Source organism: Lepisma saccharinum, chromosome 1 (assembly GCF_977018435.1).
Source record: "Lepisma saccharinum chromosome 1, izLepSacc3.1, whole genome shotgun sequence".
Taxonomy (NCBI): domain Eukaryota; kingdom Metazoa; phylum Arthropoda; class Insecta; order Zygentoma; family Lepismatidae; genus Lepisma; species Lepisma saccharinum.
Window position 1 is genome coordinate 24,290,903 of NC_139229.1, and position 21,044 is coordinate 24,311,946.

The following is a 21,044-nucleotide window of genomic DNA, read 5'->3' on the forward strand; positions in this document are numbered from 1 at the left end:
ATCGTTACAAGGCAACGACGGAGGATGGATGGTGATTAGAGTAATTGACAAGAGGTTAAATACAGATTACCACTCATCTCTGGGCTGGGGTTCGAACCCGGAACTTTCGGTGTCAATAGGCTTACTTTGAGGAGGGCGACACCACTTATCTGTCACTCCAAGATTATTTCAAGCTGGCCAACATAGAAACCAAGAAACAAAGAACATGCACCATGGAGTATGTTTTATTTATGTTATTCAGCCATCCTTTCATTCCTTGTTAAATCCTGGTAAGGAAATCGCTTCCTGTCTCGGATTCGATCCTCTGTGGAGGCACCTTGCCCAGTGATTTAGACCCCCAGTTTAAAATGTAGCTTCAATCCCGAGTATAAAGTGAACTTTAAACATTGTCTGACAAAATCGTTTTCATATGACGTGAAATATTTAATTAACATTATAGAAGTTTAATCATAAATCTCATCGTACATGATACTGCAAAAAAGCTTTTATTGAATGACTGCAGAATTAGGAACAACTACGTAAGATGGACATGGGTCATGTTCACGAGTGATATAAACAGCTGTTGGCCATCTGCGGTGAGCCTACGTGTTAAGGTGTTTTACTAGTAGAAAGCAACATTAAAAAAAAAATACATACGTATAATTTGGCCCGCTTTATAGAAATTCGATCATACATTATGATATTGGCAGAAACTTATATTGAATGACTGTAGAACAACAAAAACATGGATATGGGATGGACATGGATAATGTTCAAGAGCGATATATATTTCTTAAACACAGCTGTTAGCCATCCGCGGAGAGCGAGCGGGTGGATCCTACTTTAAACTGTAGATCCAGTCTGCTGGCGAGACTGCCGCCGCCGCGCCTTGTGTAAGAGAGCTCGCGACTCGCGAGCGAACGATGAGTGAGGAGAAGAGTCGCTAAGGCGAGCGAGTCGTTAAGGTGCTTAATGACTCTTCGTGCCGACTCGCGAGTCGTGAACGATGAGGGAGGAGAAGAGTCGCTAAGGTGCTTAATGACTCTTCGTGCCGACTCGCGAGTCGTGAACGAATGATGGGGAAAGAGTCGTGGGACTGTGCTGTGACTCTTCGTGCTGTTTCAAGAGTCGTGAACGAGCGATGCTCGTGGAAATGCAAGCATGTGTCGCAGCGCAGATCTGGAGTGCATTTTGTTGCGATATTAAAACCAGTGATCGAATGCAAAAAAGGAAGAATATGTAAATGCACGTTATTACTAATAAAAGGTTGATATAATTATATAGCATTTCTGTGTATGCTATCGTACTGCATAATTTGCATTATCCGCAGCATGAAATGTAAACTGAAACAAGATACAAATATAGAAAATCTCACTCATGAGACAGAGTAATAAAAACAAGTATGTGCAATAAATTTTGTTTGTGTGTGTGTGTTTACTGTTTACACATATATGTATATCCACACACATACAGAATCGTATTTGTATTTTTCTTATTTTATGCCGCTTTTCTTCAAATTTTAAGTAATCGCGACGATGAGGATGATGCGTGATGATATAGATGAAGGGACACTCGTAAAGAATATCCTTGCCCAGACCGGGACTAGATCCCGGGAACTTCTGTGGCAAGATCAAATGTCGATTACTTCAGAATCTTGGCCATCTAGTCGGCTACACGCACACACACATACACAAAAATGCAATACAATTTATTAATCTTGAAGGACGTACGTTGTGTTCGTTTACTTAAATACAATCATCTGCTTCAACACCACCTACCCCCTTCCCCCTCTTCAGGCATGTGTTTCGAGAAAAAGAAGCTTGGCGACTCTTTTGAACGACTCATTTGAACGACTCTTCTCAGTGAGCGAGCGCTCATGAGTCGACTCGCACAAATGAACGGCTTCTGCTGGCGACACCTTAATACGGTTGTGGCAGTGTATGCAGCCATTTGGCATCTGTCATAGTTAGTACTCATCGTTCTGTGATTCGTCATCCTTACTTTACTTACTGTGGCCCAAGGTATGTGGTGCTTATTCCAATAGGATATGGTTGCAATAAAATATAATTTACACAAGTTATGGTGTATCTATAAATACACCATATCTAGGACTACCAGATCACTATAAGCAATAATTTGAAATGATTTTGGTTTGATTTTTGTTATTCGGCGTCGCTTTTCTGCCACTTTAGGTTGAGGATGAGTGATGATATGATGAAACTGATGAAGGGACACTCACAAAGAAGACCCATGCCTCATCGAACTCGGGGTCCTGTTGTCGGAGCCCAATCCTTGCTTCGTGCTTGACAATATCATTCGAGTGAAACCGGCGTCCTCTGAGATGCTTCTTCAAAGAAGCGAAGAGATGGTAATAGCTCGGAACACGGCCACGCTCGTCCCGTTTTGGCCGCGAGCAAAAACTTTTCTTGTGAGATATGCTTTGATCTAATGGAGAGATCTGCAGCATCCTCAATCCCCCTCCCCCCACCACACACTGGTCTCCACTGTTAATTTGAATGTTTTTACTTTTCAATCAGATCCCTTCGTGTTCTTCTATTGTTTAACGAGGAAATAAACGTTTCCGGAGGTCATATCTCGATTTGATCAGACCTTGATTTCTAGTTAGATTTGTTGTAGGAAGCATGTCTGTTTGTTTACTCCGTGATTGAATGCAAAGAACACCTATGCAATAAAATCCGTTCATGAAGAATTTATGCTACTTCAGATATGCCGAATGCTAAGGCTCATAAATGTGACAATATGTCCTTCAAATCCAGTATGTGAACGCAGAATTGAAAATAAACTTTTGCTACTTCTTCAAATAAAGTTCAAAGTTTGTCAACATATCAAACACTACTAATATATTGCATATTAATAATTCTTCCCTTTCTCTGTATTGCGAATTAAATTAAATATGATGGTTGTTTTTGTAATTAGAGGTAAGTGTGGATTTAGTCGCTCGTGCGGCTCGTGCCTAAAATAACAGGTGAAGAAGTACATTTAGATATAGGCATTTATAAATTTAATGTTATACGATTTCCCTGCCTTTTTGTTCTCTCGTTTAACTGATACTTGAAGAATGTCACTGGGCCGCCCATAATTTAAAACGTCTTTTTGGTCTTCATCCGTCCATCTGGAAAATGGTGTCTGTAACAAATTACACACTAAGTCATTTACTGGGTTCATTGTACAAACCACAGCTCAACACGTGAACACAACACACGATAGGAAACGCGAAACACACACGCGGAACAAGATCTCGCGAGAACGCAACGATTTTGCCAGAACCACTGGGTGCAATGTTTTCTGTCGACGAGAGAACTGTTGCACCTACAAGGCGACACCTGTTCAAGGCAAACGCTAGGTGACGTCACCGTTGCCATGACAACCGGCTATAGTCTTCCTCAACCTGGCGGCGTCTGCCCTTAGTTTCTTTATGCTACGACGTACTCTTCACGTGCATAGCGCCGAGAGGCGTATTATTTTAGTATTATCGTGTGCGTTCTGCTGGGAAATAGTTTAATTTAACAAACAAATGAAAAATGTCAATATTAATTTGAAAATTAGGTGAAAACATCTGCACTTGTTGCACTTGGCCAGCCGCCTTGGAAAACTCAAGAGATGAAATTTTGGAGTTAATTTTAAGTTATATTACAAGTTGCTCCTGTTAACGTTCATTATGTTTATTTCTCATAGTAAGAACAATTTAAACATTTAGTTTTGCTCGAAGTTATGATTTGCATATTAAAAGATTCTAATCAGTCCTCGAAGTCGAAAATACTCGGTGGCGGAGCGTGGGTTAAATGGGGGGAGACAATGAAGCAGTTGCATTGTAAAAAGTTGACTGAGGAAATAACGGTCTAAACAGTCAATTTTCGCTGCCATCCCAAGTACCGTTAAACAAAATGATCGTGACTGTTTTTAAAGTAGAAACGGTGATGACATCGTTGCCCTAATTAATGTAATTTGAATAATTCAATTTTAGACAATATATTTATGGTGTAAGCAACTGTAATTTAGAATGATTATTTATCTTTATGCATGATAAAATATTCAAATTGAATTATATAACAGTTGTACCGGTTTTTTTATAAATTAACAGGCAGGTTCTTAAATGTTTAACGGCAAGATATTGTAAATTTAACGGTAACCTCTAACAGTGTGGGTCGGAATACGCAAATCACTACTATCCTACACGGAGGAAAAAGTTCATTTCAAATAACCAAAAAATAGTTTCTCACAAACATATTTGATTAAATAGGTGACAAACAGATTATCAAGAGAATCAAATTATTTTGTACGTGTACATTTGTTTAGTTACCAAATACATTGGTCAAAATTCCAAAAGTTAGGAAAGACTACCAACTTTTATGTTCATGGTTATCAACAAAACTAACCAAACGTGTTCCGTTAATTCGAAGATAGTTTTCTCTGTGTAACTGGGGATTTGAACAGACATTTTCTTAAATATGAGGGTGGAATCCCTACATGTCCTTCCACTTCTAGCACTGATTTTAACATAAAATTAAGATTTGTGGAGTAGAGCATAAGTACTACCATCAACATGTTGATTCTCTTTGTTTACGCAATATGAGCTTCAAGAATCGAATCAAAACTCTAAACAAGCACTTGACAACCAACATTCGTAAAAACGAATTCCTTAAAATAAGAGATGCAAGGGAGAGATTAATGAAAATGGTCATGGAAAGTACTCTACTGTATATGTATTCAATTGAGAATGAAAGTAAACATGTCCATGTTACAAATTTTGAAATCATTGTTCACCACAAACCTTTAAGATTTAATGCGAATTCTTGAACCTTATTTTGCAAATTGAAAGTGGCAGTTCCATATGGTTGTCATCAATTACTCTAATCTCATTCTGTAATACTTTAAATAGTATCAACTTCTAACTGCAACTAGTTCGAAGTCACTCTTCTCGTGTATCTGTTATTATTTCTTCTATTTTAAGTTCACTCTTAATAATAACGGTGTGCTTTGCATTTATTTTAATTTTAACTTATACTGACACACATATTCATGCATGTAGACCCTAATATGTTTCGAGTAAAACTTTTTTTTTTTTTTTTTTCTACGCAGTTCAGTTCGAAAGACATATTTTTCTTTCGTCTTGTACCGGTACATTTGCGTACTTATAATACCTTGGAAAACAGCAATTTTCAGGAAACATTTCAAATGAAGAGATGGTCAAAATGACTTATTGCAATGTCAAAAATAATATATTGCAATAATGTATGTTTCTGCCTCCATTGAAACATATATTACATACAGTGGCAGCGATTAGGTTCCAAAGCTAGGGGGGGGGGGCGCAATGACAGTTTACTTTCCCTTGTTATATAAGCTTTAGCATAGTGAGGGGGCAAAAGTGGCAAAAAGTGGGGTTAACTAATCGCCGCCACTGATTACATACATATATTACACTTGATAACACAGTGCAACAAATTTGAACTTTGTGTCTTGCCGCGAAATGAAAGAAGGTGTTCTTTACTAAATCGAATATGCTGATTACGAAAATGAAATCAGAAATTTTCTATCACGTACCAATTGTTCTGGAAAAGATATGCCACATGTACCACTTAGTCTATATTTCATATTGTAATTCATGAAGAACAAAGTAGCAACTATAGCGACACTTGGAAACGACTCAATTACAGTACAGGTGGAACCTGTAGCTAGATAAAATACAGATCATGGAACAAAATTAATTGTTTGTATTACAAAACATAAAAAAATGTACGAAAAGCTGCAAAAAGCTTGAAATGTACTTATAAGTTAGAAACGTGTCCTGGAAACTTTCAGTTTGTGGGTGGATGGTGAAACTTCTTGTAAGAGTGTCCAGCAGTCAAAAGGTTTGATGACCATCTTCCCTTATATTATCTTTCCATGGCAGCGATATCTTGGTGAAATCGTTAACCATGTTCGTCACTCACATCTCCGAGATTAGGTGGGGAAAAAATTCAAAGGAGAATGCAGGAAATCTATTTTCAAAGACACGTTGCATCCCACAGCCTTGTAACAGTCCAGCATGTGTTCAATCAGTTCCCTGTAATTGTCATACCTGACGTTACCCAAGAAATTGTTGCATACATCTTTGAAGGCAAGCCAAGCTGCCTTCTCAGTACCTGTCAGCAACTCTTTAAAAGTTGTTTTTCATCAAGTCACGAATCTGAGGCCTAATGAAAATACCTTCTTTATTTTTGCAGTACTAATCGCAGGAAATTTGGACAGTAAAAATTGAAAACCCCTGCCATCTTTGTCCATTGCTTTCACAAAATTCTTCATGAAGCCCAATTTCAGATGGATCGGTGGTAACAGCACACTGTCTTTGTCAACAAGGGGTTCATGCGACACATTTTTTTCACCTGGATTGGAGCTTTCTCTCGAAAGCACTGTTTCACTACCTAATGGTCTTTCCTGGCCCGACTGTTCAAGTGACACAAGAGACAGCAAAAATTTTGTGTAACGAGTCTGTATTTCCAACACAAGTTCCACAACTTTGAGATCACCATAGATTTTCCATTTGTGGTTCGAATAGCCAATATACTTCAGAAGTAGTCTCATGTTCTTGTAGGTTTCGTTTAACTGAACGCAATGTTCCACTGGTATCGAAGGTTTCTCGTTTCCGTTATGCAAGGTAACAGCTTTAAGACTAGTTTTGAAGATTCTATGAATAGGTGCCATTCTTCCGGATTGTGAATCATTCCAAATTCTGTAAGCAGCTCATTTATGTCATTACAATATACCAGACACTCTGCCATTGAGAAAAAAGTGTAAAGACCAAGCTGTCGTTTACGGAATGATATACTAGTGTTTGGTTGTAGCAGGTTTTTTCTTGAAGACGAAAACCAAGCAATTATGCTTCCCTTTTTGAAATATTTAGATCTCTTACAAGATCGTTCATTTCTGCCTGTGAAAATGGCTGTGGTTGGGGCTGTGATGTAGATGGCGTGTAATCAAGATCTTCGTGATCTATTGGTTGGTCACTTCCATCGTCTGTTTCATCTTCCAGTGTCCATTCTGCTGGTGGTTTTGGAACTGGGAGAGAATCAGAATGTGGAACTGGGCACATTGCAGATTCCAAATTTGGATATGAAATTTTGTGTTTTGATTTACTTGAGTTTCCTGTTACTTTCGTTAAACAAAAAGTAGTAATCTGTTATGTGGTCTCTAGATTCCTTCCACAACTGTGGTACGGCAAATGGCATACATGGGTGGGTTCCATGCAACCATCCTCTTAAACAGCGGGAGCAACGTGAGAAACAGTTCTTTGGTGCCCAAGACTTACCCTCATCTACCTTTGATTCAAAATACACTTCTACGCCTCTTTGACGAGCGGGAAAATGAGATGTCTTTGGGACTTCGTCGTAAAGTCACCACACACAACAGATAAGTTTTGGTGAATTAACACACTTCCTAGACATTCCTCAACACAAGAAACACGCGAACACGCACAACTTCACGTTAGGGGTTTTGCACTACACACACTTCAGGACACTAGCAACTGTAAAAAGGTAAAGTGCTCCCCTGTGCATAGCACCACGCCGTGAAGGCGTATAGGGGGTGTGGGGGTAACGCCCCACACTTTCATGAGTGGGGGTGATGTGATCAGCATCACGCCCCTGACCGCCTTTACCCCCCAGGGTTTCCCCCAGGTACCCATGTTTATTCGACGCTGGGTGGGCGCCGGGGCCGCTTCCATCGTTAGGAAAGTTCCCGGATTTGAACCGGCCGGGGATCGAACCCGGGACCTTTAGCATGGTAGTCAGACGCGTTACCGACTGAGCCACCGCGTGACTGATGCAAATAACTGCAACTCCACTATTCCTCAACCAAGTGGCTATCTATCCCTACCCTATGCACTATCGAGCCCTAGTAACAGGCTGTGCTGATAAGCGCCGCGATAACAATAACATTCAGTCGTGCGCTGATAAAATTGCGTTTCCAGAGAAAAGTTTAGGTGATAGCGAGAAACGGTTTTCACTATCATCATCAGGGCACTGAACTCCATAGGAATCACATGTTTTTGTTCTGCGGCAATTTTCATTGTCGCACAGTGTAATTATCGAAAATATTAGCTACCATGTCTTCGGAAGGATGGTGTGAGGATTTTACATTTCATTTTGTATCTCATTCCCATACTAAAATTACAACATTGTAGTGCCAAAAATTAGCGTGATATTTGAAAAAATCGTGTGGGAGATTGCAATAATTACTCTTTAAATTCTTTCAAGAAATTATAACCAACCAAAGTGCGAAAAATGAGCAACTATTAGGGAATGTAGAAACCACGGAGGAAATTCACCTCATCCGCCCCCTTCCAGTACCACCCTGCTTAAAAGTTATCAAATTAATGTATCTCAATATCCTCTCATAGTGCTCAAACCTTTACTATGTATTAAAAATTTCTTTGATATTTTCTATTACTATTAACAGAAAATTCTTAATTTTGGCCAGAATGGATTCACTTTTGTGTGCACGATTGATGAAATGAACTTGTAGCCTGTGTACTGTCTTATATTTTGTTTGTTGAAAAATAACTACATGGCAACAGTGCGACGAGTTTGGTAATACTGATGACATTTTTGATTTTACAGGATCCCTTCACTGTGGACATGGGAATGCGAGAAGAATCGATGTGTAAAGCGCAGGAAAGCCTCGGACAAAGCCCAGCAGAGTCTGAATGTGTGCAAGACCCTTTGCGGACCTACCGGAGCCCTATGGCCCCTGCCTACAGGAAAGGTCACCCTGGGCATGTCAATGTTGCCCTTCAGCCTGCAGCAGGTTACATTTCAGGATATACAAGTTCCCAACCCAGGGATCGGCTCTTTGATATCAGACGCGTCTGAAATCTTCAGAGGTAATATCCAGAGGATTGCGCCGTTCGATGAGGCTAAAGGCGCTGTGGATGTTAGTGTGGAAGTGTCTGTGAACTCTGATGAGTCTTATCTGACTCTTAGCACCTTGGAGAACTACACACTCAGTGTATCCAGGACTAAGAAGCACAAGTTGTCAGTGGAGATTGAGGCAGAGACTTTTTTCGGTGCTCGACACGCTCTGGAAACCCTGAGTCAGTTGATCACCTACGATGACGTGTCGAATAGACTCCAGATTGTGGATTCCGCGTTTGTGTCCGACTCTCCTGTATATCCGTATCGCGGACTGCTGCTGGACACCTCGCGCAACTTCTTCAGTGTCGTCGCCATCAAGAGGACTTTGGACGCGATGGCTGCGAACAAGCTCAACACTTTCCACTGGCACATCACCGACTCACACAGCTTCCCTTTTCAATCAGCAGCCATTCCTCAGATGGCCGAGTGGGGGGCTTACTCTCCTGATAAAGTCTACACCCCTGAGGATATCAGCGAGTTGGTGGAGTACGCTCGCGTCAGAGGGGTGAGGATTGTCCCGGAGTTGGACGCCCCTGCACACGCAGGGAACGGGTGGCAGTGGGGAGAGGTTGAGGGTAAAGGGAAGCTATCCCTGTGCATTAACGAGGTGCCGTGGGGTTACGTTTGCGGGGAACCCCCTTGCGGACAGCTGAACCCGGTCAACAACTACACTTACAAAGTCTTGCACGAGCTCTACAAGGAGATGCAAGAGGTGTTCAAGAGCGACATCTTCCATATGGGTGGTGACGAGGTCAACTATCAATGCTGGATGAAAAGTGACGAAATTATGGCGGCCGTCAACTTGACTCACAACTACAAGGATTGGACAGTGGCTCAGAAAGCGATGACAGACATTTGGGGGAAGTTCCAAGACAGGGCGCTGAAGTCGCTGATCAGAGCGAGCGGAGGGAAAAAGCCGGTGGTGATGTTGTGGACAAGCAAGCTGACAGAACCTTCCACCATCGCAGACTACCTGGACAAGGACACATACGTGTTGCAGATGTGGGGCGGTAGAGGAGACCCTTCGCTAGGGCTCCTGATGGAAAAGGGTTACAGGGTAATACTCTCTAACGTTGATGCCTGGTACCTGGACTGCGGGTTCGGTTCCTGGCGCTCCGGTTACGAGGGCGCGTGCAACCCTTACTCCACGTGGATGAAGGTTTACGACAACAATCCTGACGCCATCATGGACTCCCATAATGTCCCAGACAAGGGGAGGAAAGAGCTTATGCTTGGCGGTGAGGCCTGTTTGTGGTCGGAACAGGTCGACGAGTTCTCCCTAGACACTAGAATGTGGCCAAGGGGTGCGGCATTAGCAGAGAGACTGTGGAGCAACCCAAAGGGCACAGCATGGGAAGCCCACGCGAGGATGGGTTACCAGAGGCAACTCCTTGTAAGCAGGGGTATTTCGGCAGACGCCGTGTCACCCGAATGGTGCTACCAAAATGCCAAGGAATGTGTCTGAACCTCTTTTTGTAAAAGGACTACACAATCGTTACCGAATAACTCATGACGTTTAGTGGTGTGTACGTGTGCGCTAGAGAATAATATTTACAGGTGATAAACTGTGATTTCGATTTTCCTGTGATAAATTTTGATAAGTGACGTCATGAGACGCGAGTTATGTTCATGTTGCTGATGCCAGTGAAAGACATCTGTGATATTCCAAGAGTCATTATTTTTCGGAAAATAACATTTTTAAGACTTGTCGAAGAATTACGTGTGTATATATGTATTAATGAAAAAGATAAACATATTTTAATGAAACGACAGTCATGGACAATTTATAAGACCTATTCAGTCTAGAACATTACCGTTCGTATTCACAGAGCATAATATGAAACAATTTTGTCGTTTCAAATAAGCTTAAAGATTTTTATGTTCTTGTTAGGTAGTGTATATATTTTTCAAAATGCCTCACATTGAATACTATAAAAATTTATTCTCTACGGTAAAAGTTCTTCAGCTGTCATAATTACGGCTTTTAAGTTATGTTGCATTCTCCATTAAGTATTACACTTAGAAATAAGACATGTTTTGTAGTTAAGTTTTTTGTACATAATAGTTTCAAAGATTTTATGTATGTTGACAGAATTATTGTTGTCAAAATATATTATTTATGATTTTTTTAAAGAGTACAAATTTTAATTCAAATTGGTAAACAAGTTTTAAAAAATTAAGCTTTATTTCTTCCACTGTAACAAATATGACTATTTTGTCGGAAAATGAACAATAACGTGTGCATAAGCACAGAGATTAGTGAATGATAAAATATATTACATTGCAAGGGTGTAAAATTTAAAATTGTGGCCTACATAGGCCTATATCGTACATACCTGCAAACACTTTTTTGTACGCACATGAATTTCATTGAAACAATTTATTTTTTCATGTAGCCAGCAAGTATTTCAAAATTCAAAACGCTATATTTTTTTATGCTTTAACTGCTAGAAAAATCAGATTTCTTGTTGGATGTAGTTACTTCAATCTATCAAACAGTAATGTACGCAATTATATAAATGTATTTTTACTTGCAGGATCATTATAATGTATTTTGCTTGATTTCCAGACAAATGTTCGTAAAAGAGTTTTTATCATAAAATGCTGATTATTTTGAATATAATTATATTTGCCTTTGGTTTCTTTCTAAAAAATTGAACTATTAATACATTTGATTGTTAAAAATATTTGGAAGAGTTTTCACGCAATAAAGAGAGTTTGATCTCACAACAATAGCAGTTTGGTGAAGGTGGCAGGAGCCTGGAGCCTAGGTCCCCCTCCCGCACCTTATGTGACTTCATGGCACGCTGCAATGGAAAAGGGAAATAGTACTTGTCACCCCAGCCAACGTCTGTTGCTGTTTAATATTCATAATTTGTTTGCATGTATTTAGAATTTATTTGCATGTATTTAGAATTTATTAGCATAATTTAGAATAAATTTGCATATCATTACAATTATTTACATTTGTGTATTTGCAAATTTATAACTTTTATGAATATATAATTATTTATTTTATGAAAAATATGTATACAGAAGGTAATTAGAGTTTCTAAATGTTATGCATATAGTTTTATATTCATTACTGCAAAGTATGTAATGTATAAAACGATAATATTAATGTTTATAATATTGAAAATAAGTTTTTATGGTTTATGAAACGCTATGAAGGGTGGTAAAAGTTCAATTACGATTTAAGTTATGGTCCCGGTATTCGAACCTGCGATATGTAACGGTAATGATGTTATTATGGTATGATATAAGTTGATCAGAGACGCTAGACAGGAGACGGTGAACTCCGCGGTGAGGGAAGACGAGAAAGGAATTTGGGGGATGTGCAGTCAAAGTCAAATTACATCAGAACACCAGAACAAAGAAAGAACCCGATTGACCAATCGGAACCGGTTTTTTTCCAAGGTCAACTACAACGCAAGAATAGGAGAAAGGTATGCAATGCCGTAGATCAGGGGAGGGATTGGACAAGACACCAAAGGATGTCTGGGACTGCGCCGTCAAGGTTAAATCCCTGAAGCTATGCGTCGCTTGTATAACCGGTTTCTGCAGCCAATTAATATTCCGCTCAGGGTTGCCCCAAGGCACAGGACGCTGTAGCGCGGGTTTTAGGGTAGAACACTTACATGTCAGAACAGGTTTCTGTCAAAGTAGCCCAAGGTTTAACTAGAATACAAGAAAAAAAGATTTTGGGATACCCAATTAGATTGGAGTGAGAATTGTATCTTGAACAAGGAGAACGAAGCGTAAGGGTTTTATATCTGTACTAGGAAGAAGGGAGGCCTATTTGGGATGGGGCCTAAAGTTTTCATTATTTGCTTTTATCACGAGGTAACGAACCTACCACCCTTTGATTATTGATTTAGTTAGTAAATTTATGTTACTGTCTGCTATTTAACATAATATTGAGTTTATTTTTTACTAAACTTTGACTTTATGTCAAATATTTTACAAGTTTTTATGTATATTTACTCAAATAACACAATTTAAACGATTCTAGCAAGAGTTTTTATTACATTTTCAACACACAAACTACGTTCTTCAATTTTTAATTGTTTACTTTTCAAGTTTTGGACACACAAAGTGTGTCTTGTCAACTTTTAACTTATCATTTTATCAAAATAACGCAATTTTGTCTATTCAGGAAACATTTTTTATTATATTTTAGACTTACAAAGAATTTTTGCAACATTTAACTTATTATTTTACAAGTTTATACCTATTCTTACTCAAATTACACAAATCAATCTGTTCAGGAAAGACTTTTAGTTACATTTTCGACACACAAAGTGTGTGTTCTCAACTTTTATCTGTTTATTTCACAAGTTTAGCCGAATATTTACTCAAATAACACGATTTGAACGTGTTTTTTATTATTATTACATTTTGGACATACACACACACACTCACACACAGAAAGAGAGAGATTTTTTTCCACGTTTACAGGATTATTCTCCACGTTTACTCAAATAGCACAATTTAAATGTGTTTTGAATTAAATTTTGTACACACGAGGTGTGTTTCGTCAAGTTTTCCCCTTTTATTTTTCAATTTTATACTTATTTTACCAAAGTAAGACGTCTTAGTCTATTCAAGAAAGAATTTGCAATTATATTTTGTATGCAAAAGTATGTTTTGTCAAGTTCTACAATTTTATTTTACAAGTTTAGGCTTATTATTACTCAAATAACACAATTTAATCTATTCAGGCAACATTTTTTAATTATATTTTACTCCCAAAGACATTTTTTCGACTTTTAACTTATAATATTTCAAGTTTAGGCTTATTATTACTCTAATAACAGAACTTAATCCATTAAGGAAGGATTTTTATTACATTTTGGATGCACAAAGAGATGTTTTCAACTTTTTCACTGATTTTTTTGCAGGGGTTGTATTAATTTTTATTTATTTTGTTTTGTATCCGACATTCACTAATTTTTAACTTAGAGAGTTTAGTATTTATTTAAATCTTTTCAAAAACACTAAAGAAAAGTATACTTTTGTTTTTGCTATTTTGGAGATGATGCGATCAGCACCACTCTCCATCTGCTTTTTATCTCATGTACCCAATATTATTTTGAGGCTTAGTGAATTCTAGAGCCTATTTATGCAGGAGAGAGGGCTTGAAAATTTCGATCTCAGATAACCCACAACTATTTGTCAGAATATTTTAAAGGATATTTTATACTTATTATGTGCCACTAGAATATCAAAGCTTGCTTAATTTTTATGTCTGTAACGCTGTTATTGTATTTCAAGCTAAAGTACACGAAATGTTTAACATTTCGACTATTTGCCTTTATACGAGGCCAAATTTTTAGTGTAACGAAAATTATTGTGTGTCTATAAAGACTGAAATCCCTTTACCGAGGGGTCCACGACTGGACGCTTACCAACATTGTTTCTTTTCATTTTTAAATATAAACATTTATCAATATATTGACAATTCACAGGACAAGACGAAGTTCAGAGACGACTGACTATATGGACCATAGGTCCACTTGCTAAACTTTTTTTCTATGCTAGAAGAATAATTTAGTCTTATAGCCTTTTTCAATGTATTTTTGAAGTATTACTGTTTTTTTTTGGGTACATCAACACTTGGGTTATTTCCATTTGGTTTATTATACGAGGCTACAATCACTATCTGAACACTGAAATCCTCTGATTGAAACTAAAAGCTTAGGCTGTAACTAGGCACTTAGCATGTATATCGACAATTTATAGGACAACACGAATCTTACAGAGGATTGTAGGTGACATAGGACCACACGCCAGAGCTTTATTAGTCTGCAAGAAGCACTTACAGCTAATATTACGAGGAAATGAGGTTGATTGTTTTACTGTTTCACAAGAATGCTATCTTTTATACACCCAATATTTGCTGTTCAAGTAACTACATGTACCAAATGCGCCACAGGACTACACTAAATAGATTTTGATTTAAACTATATCAGGTGCTAAATTTATAAAGAACTATGATTTTCTATATTTCTGAGAACTACGCAAAAGAAGATTACCCGATTAAAGTATCTGAAAAACAGATTTTTCTATGTAAGTATATTTTTATTGACTGGATTATTTAACAGATCAAACAGGAAGACGGCAAAATTCATTAAATGTAGTTCTATAGTATAGGTGGTTTCAGAGATATAAAAAGAACAAATATAAGATTTCGCTTTTTTTGCTTCTGAGGCTAATCGCGACGCTAAGGGTAATTGGCGAGGAAATGTAACGGAGGAGAAACAGTCCCAAAAGTTATGGGCTTCATATAAGTTAATACCACAGAGATATTACAGTAGGTGTAGGTTCTACCACCAGAACATTTCTATTATAAAAATACTGGTTATGCTGTACTGTTAGCTAAATATGATGATATTTGAGAAACTTAAAAGCTTATTTGCGAAATTTAAATATAAATAATAATCTTTTAGACTGTAAACATATTTTATAGCCATTCTGCACAAGATTCGATGACAAAATTTAAAAATTGTAATAGCCCAGACAGGGATTCGAACCCTGGACAGATAGGTTAAAAGCCTAACGCTATACCAACTAAGGTACCTGGGAACAAGGTATTCTTTCCTTGGATCGAAATTTTCAAGCCCTCTCTCCTGCATAAATAGGCTCTAGAATTCACTAAGCCTCAAAATAATATTGGGTACATGAGATAAAAAGCAGATGGAGAGTAGTGCTGATCGCATCATCTCCAAAATAGCAAAAACAAAAGTATATGGAGCCCTATCTGATATATTTAGAAAACTTTACCTAGTATAACAGTAACAATACTCAGCAAACTCTAAAATAAAAAAACTTTCCTCCGTAGCAGGCGTAACCTGCCCTAAATTAATATAGAAATACAAAACAAAAAATGGCATAGTGGAAATCAGTAAACCCTAATAATAATAATAATAATAATAATATATTCTGTGGCTTACATTTTAGCTAAAAGTACTTTCTCTTTAGTGTTTTTGAAAAGATTTAAATAAATACTAAACTCTAAGTTAAAAATTAGTGAATGTCGGATACAAAACAAAATAAATAAAAATTAATACAAACCCTGCAAAAAAAAATCAGTAAAAAGATTGAAAACATCTCTTTGTGCATCCAAAATGTAACAAAGATCCTTCCTGAATGGATTAAGTTGTGTTGTTAGAGTAATAATAAGCCTAAACTTGTAAAATAAAAAGTTAAAAGTTTAACAAAATGTCTTTGTGAGTAAAATATAATAAAAAATGTTGCCTGAATAGATTAAATTGTGATATTTGAGTAATAATAAGCCTAAACTTGTAAAATAAAATAAACTTGACGAAACACACTTCGTGTGCACAAAATTTAATTCAAAACACATTTAAATTGTGTTATTTGAGTAAACTTGGAGAATAATCCTGTAAACTTGGAAAGAATCTCTCTCTCTCTCTCTCTCTCTCTCTCTCTCTCTCTCTCTCTCTCTCTCTATGTGTGTGTGTGTGTGTGTGTGTGTCCAAAATGTAATAAAAAACACGTTCAAAACGTGTTATTTGAGTAAATATTAGACTAAACTTGTGAAATAAACAGATAAAAGTTAAGAACACACACTTTGTGTGTCGAAAATATAACTAAAAGTCTTTCCTGAACAGATTGAATTTTGTAATTTGAGTAAGAATAGGTATAAACTTGTAAAATAATAAGTTAAAAGTTGTAAAAATTCTTTGTAAGTCTAAAATATAATAAAAAAATGTTTCCTGAGTAGATGAAAATGCGTTATTTTGGTAAAAATAAGCATAAACTTCTAAAATAATAAATTAAAAGTTGAAAAAATTCTTTGTAAGTCTAAAATATAATAAAAAATGTTTACTGAATAGATAAAGTTGCGTTATTTTGGTAAAATAAATAAATTAAAAGTTGACAAGACACACTTTTTGTGTCCAAAACTTGAAAAGTAAACAATTAAAAATTGAAGAACGCAGTTTGTGTGTTGAAAATGTAATAAATCTCTTGCTAGAATCGTTTAAATTGTATTATTTGAGTAAAAATACATACAAACTTGTGAAATATTTGACATAAAGTCAAAGTTTGGTAAAAAATAAACTCAATATTATGTTAAATAGCACACAGTAACATAAATGTACTAACTAAATCAATAATCAAAGGGTCGTAGGTTCGTTACCCCGTGATAAAAGCAAATAGTGAAAACTTTAGGCCCCATCCCAGATAACCCTCCCTTCTTCCTAGTACATATATAAAACCCTTACGCTTCGTTCTCTTTGACGGAAACCTGTTCTGACATGCAAGTGTTCTACCCTAAAACCCACGCTACAGCGTCCTGTGCCTTGGGGCAACCCGCGCAGTCCCAGACATCCTTTGGTGTCTGGTCCAATCCCTCCCCTGACCTACGGCATTGCATACCTTTCTCCTATTCTTGCGTTGTAATTGACCTTGGAAAAAACCGGTTCTGATTGGTCAATCGGGTTCTTTCTTTGTTCTGGCGTTCTGACGTCATTTGACCTTGACCGCACATGCCCCAAATTCCTTTCTCGCCTACCCTATTTTCGGAGTTCACCGTCTCCTGTCTAGCGTCTCGGATCAATTTATATCATACCATAATAACATTATTACATAGTACACTATAGGCCTAACCATTTATTACCGTTACATATCGCATGTTCGAATACCGGGACCATAACGTAAATCGTAATTGAACTTTTACCACCCTTCATAGCGTTTCATTTACCATAAAAACTTATTTTCAATATTATAAACATTAATATTATCGTTTTATACATTACATACTTTGCAGTAATGAATTTAAAACCATATGCATAACATTTAGTACCTCTAATTACCTTCTATATACATATTTTTCATAAAATAAATGATTATATATTCATAAAAGTTATAAATTTGCAAATACATACATGTAAATTATTCTAGTGATATGCAAAGTTATTGTAAATTATGCAAATGAATTCTAAATACATGCAAACAAATTATGAATATTAAACAGCAAGAGACGTTGGCTGGGATGACAACTACTGGAAAGCTTTGCTACAATTAAAAGGGCATTTCAAAATACATTTTCCTTGAAATAAATAGACCCACCTCATACTTTTCATGTAAATTGTTTTTCAAAGAAAAATAAGAAAATTAGACAATAAAAGAAGCATGAAGTATGTTATTTGAAAGATAATTTAATAACGCTTAAAGTGAACCAAAATTTATTAACATTGCTTTATTCTTATAAGTATGAATTAGTAAACATTTTATGTCAAAAGTGTGAGGTGGGTCTATTTCTTTGCACGCAAGTATACTTGGTTCAAGCGCATAAACAAAAGTACATAAAAAAATACAATGGAAATTTAGTACGAAATTCACAAGTGAAACTTCGTCCCAAACTACACACTTTTGAACGAGTACCACCTCTTCTACACTGGAAAACCCATTTACTGTACGTAAGCAACAGATTGCGGTGATACAACGCAAGCTATATGCGTGTTTCACGTACGTCCTAAACTGCTGTATTGTGGTTTCGAGAGCCATGATTGGGGCCAGTTCTTGGAAAAATATGGAATTAAATCGGGTGGGCGGGATATACTAACACCTTACATTCATGATTTAAAACGAACATGCATTTGGTTCAGATGTAACGAACACTTCGTGATGGATATTTCCTTACAAAGTACAAATAGAATTGGCCGCAAACATGGCGGCTGTGCGTATCCTCACGTCACATGAAACCCACCCATAGAAACAAATGTCTAATTCGAGTGACATGGATATAGCACTGAAATCATAGAATTCGAATGTAGAATAAACGAACCAAAAGTGGGACAAGGAATCAGAATAGATGGAAAATTTAAACAATGGATGTGTTTGTTGTATTATAAGCCTTTATAACCTCGAGCCCAACCTAGAAATAAAAATAAAATAAGCAAATAACGAATGAAATATTGAAACAAAATATATCATCCAGCGGAATTCCTAGATAAGGGAATCCTTAAAATGAACTTGAAGCATTGCACAGGATTTTATACCGGGGGATATAAATGAAGAAAGGAGTTGTGTATTAAGAGATTATCTCAACAAAAGTTCTATAAGGATAATAAATATCATTGTGAAATATTAGATACCAGTATTCACTAATATGATTGAAAGAAGGTTTATGCTTGAGTGATCTAAGGAAGTTGATATGAAAAGATAAAGAAGCTTATATGTAGTTGAGAAATTACGAAACTTGAATCATTACGAAGGATCACAACGCATTTTAATGGTATTGCGATTTTGAAGCAATTGGTAAGTTAAAGTCTTTTTCCTATTATGCTATATGAATGTGTGTCCAGTAAAAGAGAAATTCGCTGTTTGTCTGTAAGGCGTCATTGTAAAGTTAATCTGTGGTAAAGTCTCTTCTTTCTAAAAGTTTGTAACTGTGACTTGAACTGGAAAATGTTGCAGATAGAAATAGCTGTTTTAAATTCAATGTTGGCCATGCTCGAACTTATTAAAATGAAGTAGTTACGCTAATTCATGTTTTTTTTTTCTTAAATATTTTCTGTTTATTATTATTCTCACTTTTTATTCACTCAACTCAACTCAACAAATTTTTATTGGACTTACAGCTTTAAAGGTGGCTGTTTATGCCCAGCATACATACACATTTTATGCAGCAAACGTTGATCATTAAAGATGTCCAAATACAGGAAGATCGCTCTCGGAGTAGGAGTTTCATTGGTTGTTATAGCAGTTGCCCTCGGAGTCGGCTTGGGAATTGGTCTTCAAAGCGATGAAACACAATCTACGTAAGTAGAGTGGGATTCATAATTATTACCAAGCATTTCCACCACCATGTTTATTCTCTTTGTGTTACCCAATGCAGGCACGTATCTAGAAATATGTTTCGGGGGGGGGGGGGCGAACCAAGTGTCTCAGAAATAATAATAGCAATAATAATGATGATAATAATGTTTAAATTAAAATAATTATATTAAATCAAATTAATACTAATTATAATACATAAATTAATATTATATTATTATTATACGATTAGTTAAAGAGAGTGTATAAGAATAGAGATATTACAGTGCATATTCATTACGTAGCTTACCTGTAGTTAATATCGGAATAACTTACATAGAAACAAGTGCCTTGGCAATGAAATTAATGTCAAATAGACGAATAATTGAATATTTATCGAAAAATAAAAATGATGTTACATGTATAGTTTGAGAAAAGTAAGTTTCTGAGTAAAATTCTATGCATATTATTTTGAGTAGTAGTGTACATAAATCTTCTTTGTAATGCCATTCAAAGCCGTATGATCCCAATATAATCCTTGCCTTCTTAAAGTTCAGAGGAAATTAATAGCCATCGATTATGCAACAAATGCTAATGTTTTCATTACTTAATTTTAGTACTTGGCAAGTCTTTCGGGGAGTCCGGACCCTGGACCCCCCTAAATACGTCCTTTCCGTTCTTCGAAGCCGTATGATCCCAACATAATCCTTGTCTTCCAATAAGTTCAGAGGAAATTATACAACAAATGTTAAACGAGTATATTTTCATCATTGAATTTTCGTACTTATTAAGTCTTTCGGGTGTGTGTGTGTGTGTGGTGGTGGAGGGGGTCCGGACCCCCTAAATACGTTCTTCCTGTTCTTCAAAGCCGTATGATCCAAATATAATTATTGTCTTCCAATAAGTTCAGAGGAAATTATACAATATTTACATTATTTATTTATTTATTTATTTATTGCGTCTTGTTTATCATGGCGAAGTTAAGGCTTTGTAGCCTTTTCTACCACTTAACCATGTTTACAACAACATTTAAACCATTACATAGAAAGGTAAATATTAAAATATAGAAAGATAAATATAAAATTACAAAGAAAAAAATTACAGAAAAAAATGATAAGAAAAAAAAATACATACGGGAATAAAAACCTAACCTATACTCACGAGCATACAACAAAACACACACATACACACACACAATCAGATATTCATGACAGTAGTCAGGGATTTGAAATATTAAGGTGAATAAGGGTTTTCAGTGTTTTTCTGCGCTTAACTGTATTCAATTTTTCACTAAAATATAATGTGCTAACTATTTGTGCCCAATAAAAAATGTTTTAGTTGTGTCTTAAAGACATATGCTGAAGATGAGTT

The 21,044-nt window shown here is 36.5% G+C and overlaps 2 protein-coding genes across 10 annotated transcripts in view; both read left to right on the top strand.

Annotated features, from left to right (window-relative positions):
* Positions 1-11,607, top strand: part of LOC145993750 (chitooligosaccharidolytic beta-N-acetylglucosaminidase-like) — a 122,617-nt gene extending 111,010 nt beyond the window's left edge. For 8 of the 9 annotated variants that reach the window (XM_083129579.1, XM_083129526.1, XM_083129570.1 and 5 more), the window contains exon 3: positions 8,595-11,606. In XM_083129579.1, coding sequence (XP_082985705.1) covers positions 8,595-10,353 — 1,759 coding nt within the window. In that variant the 3' untranslated portion in view covers positions 10,354-11,606. Of the gene's footprint in view, positions 1-8,594 lie in introns of all 9 variants that reach the window. The other variant, XM_083129507.1, reaches the window with a different exon arrangement.
* A 7,493-nt stretch (positions 11,608-19,100) lies between these two features.
* Positions 19,101-21,044, top strand: part of LOC145993789 (chitooligosaccharidolytic beta-N-acetylglucosaminidase-like) — a 37,571-nt gene continuing 35,627 nt past the window's right edge. The window contains exons 1-2 of the mRNA XM_083129592.1: positions 19,101-19,175; positions 19,499-19,678. Of these exons, the coding sequence (XP_082985718.1) occupies positions 19,566-19,678 (113 nt within the window). The 5' untranslated portion in view covers positions 19,101-19,175; positions 19,499-19,565. The remainder of the gene's footprint in view (positions 19,176-19,498; positions 19,679-21,044) is intronic.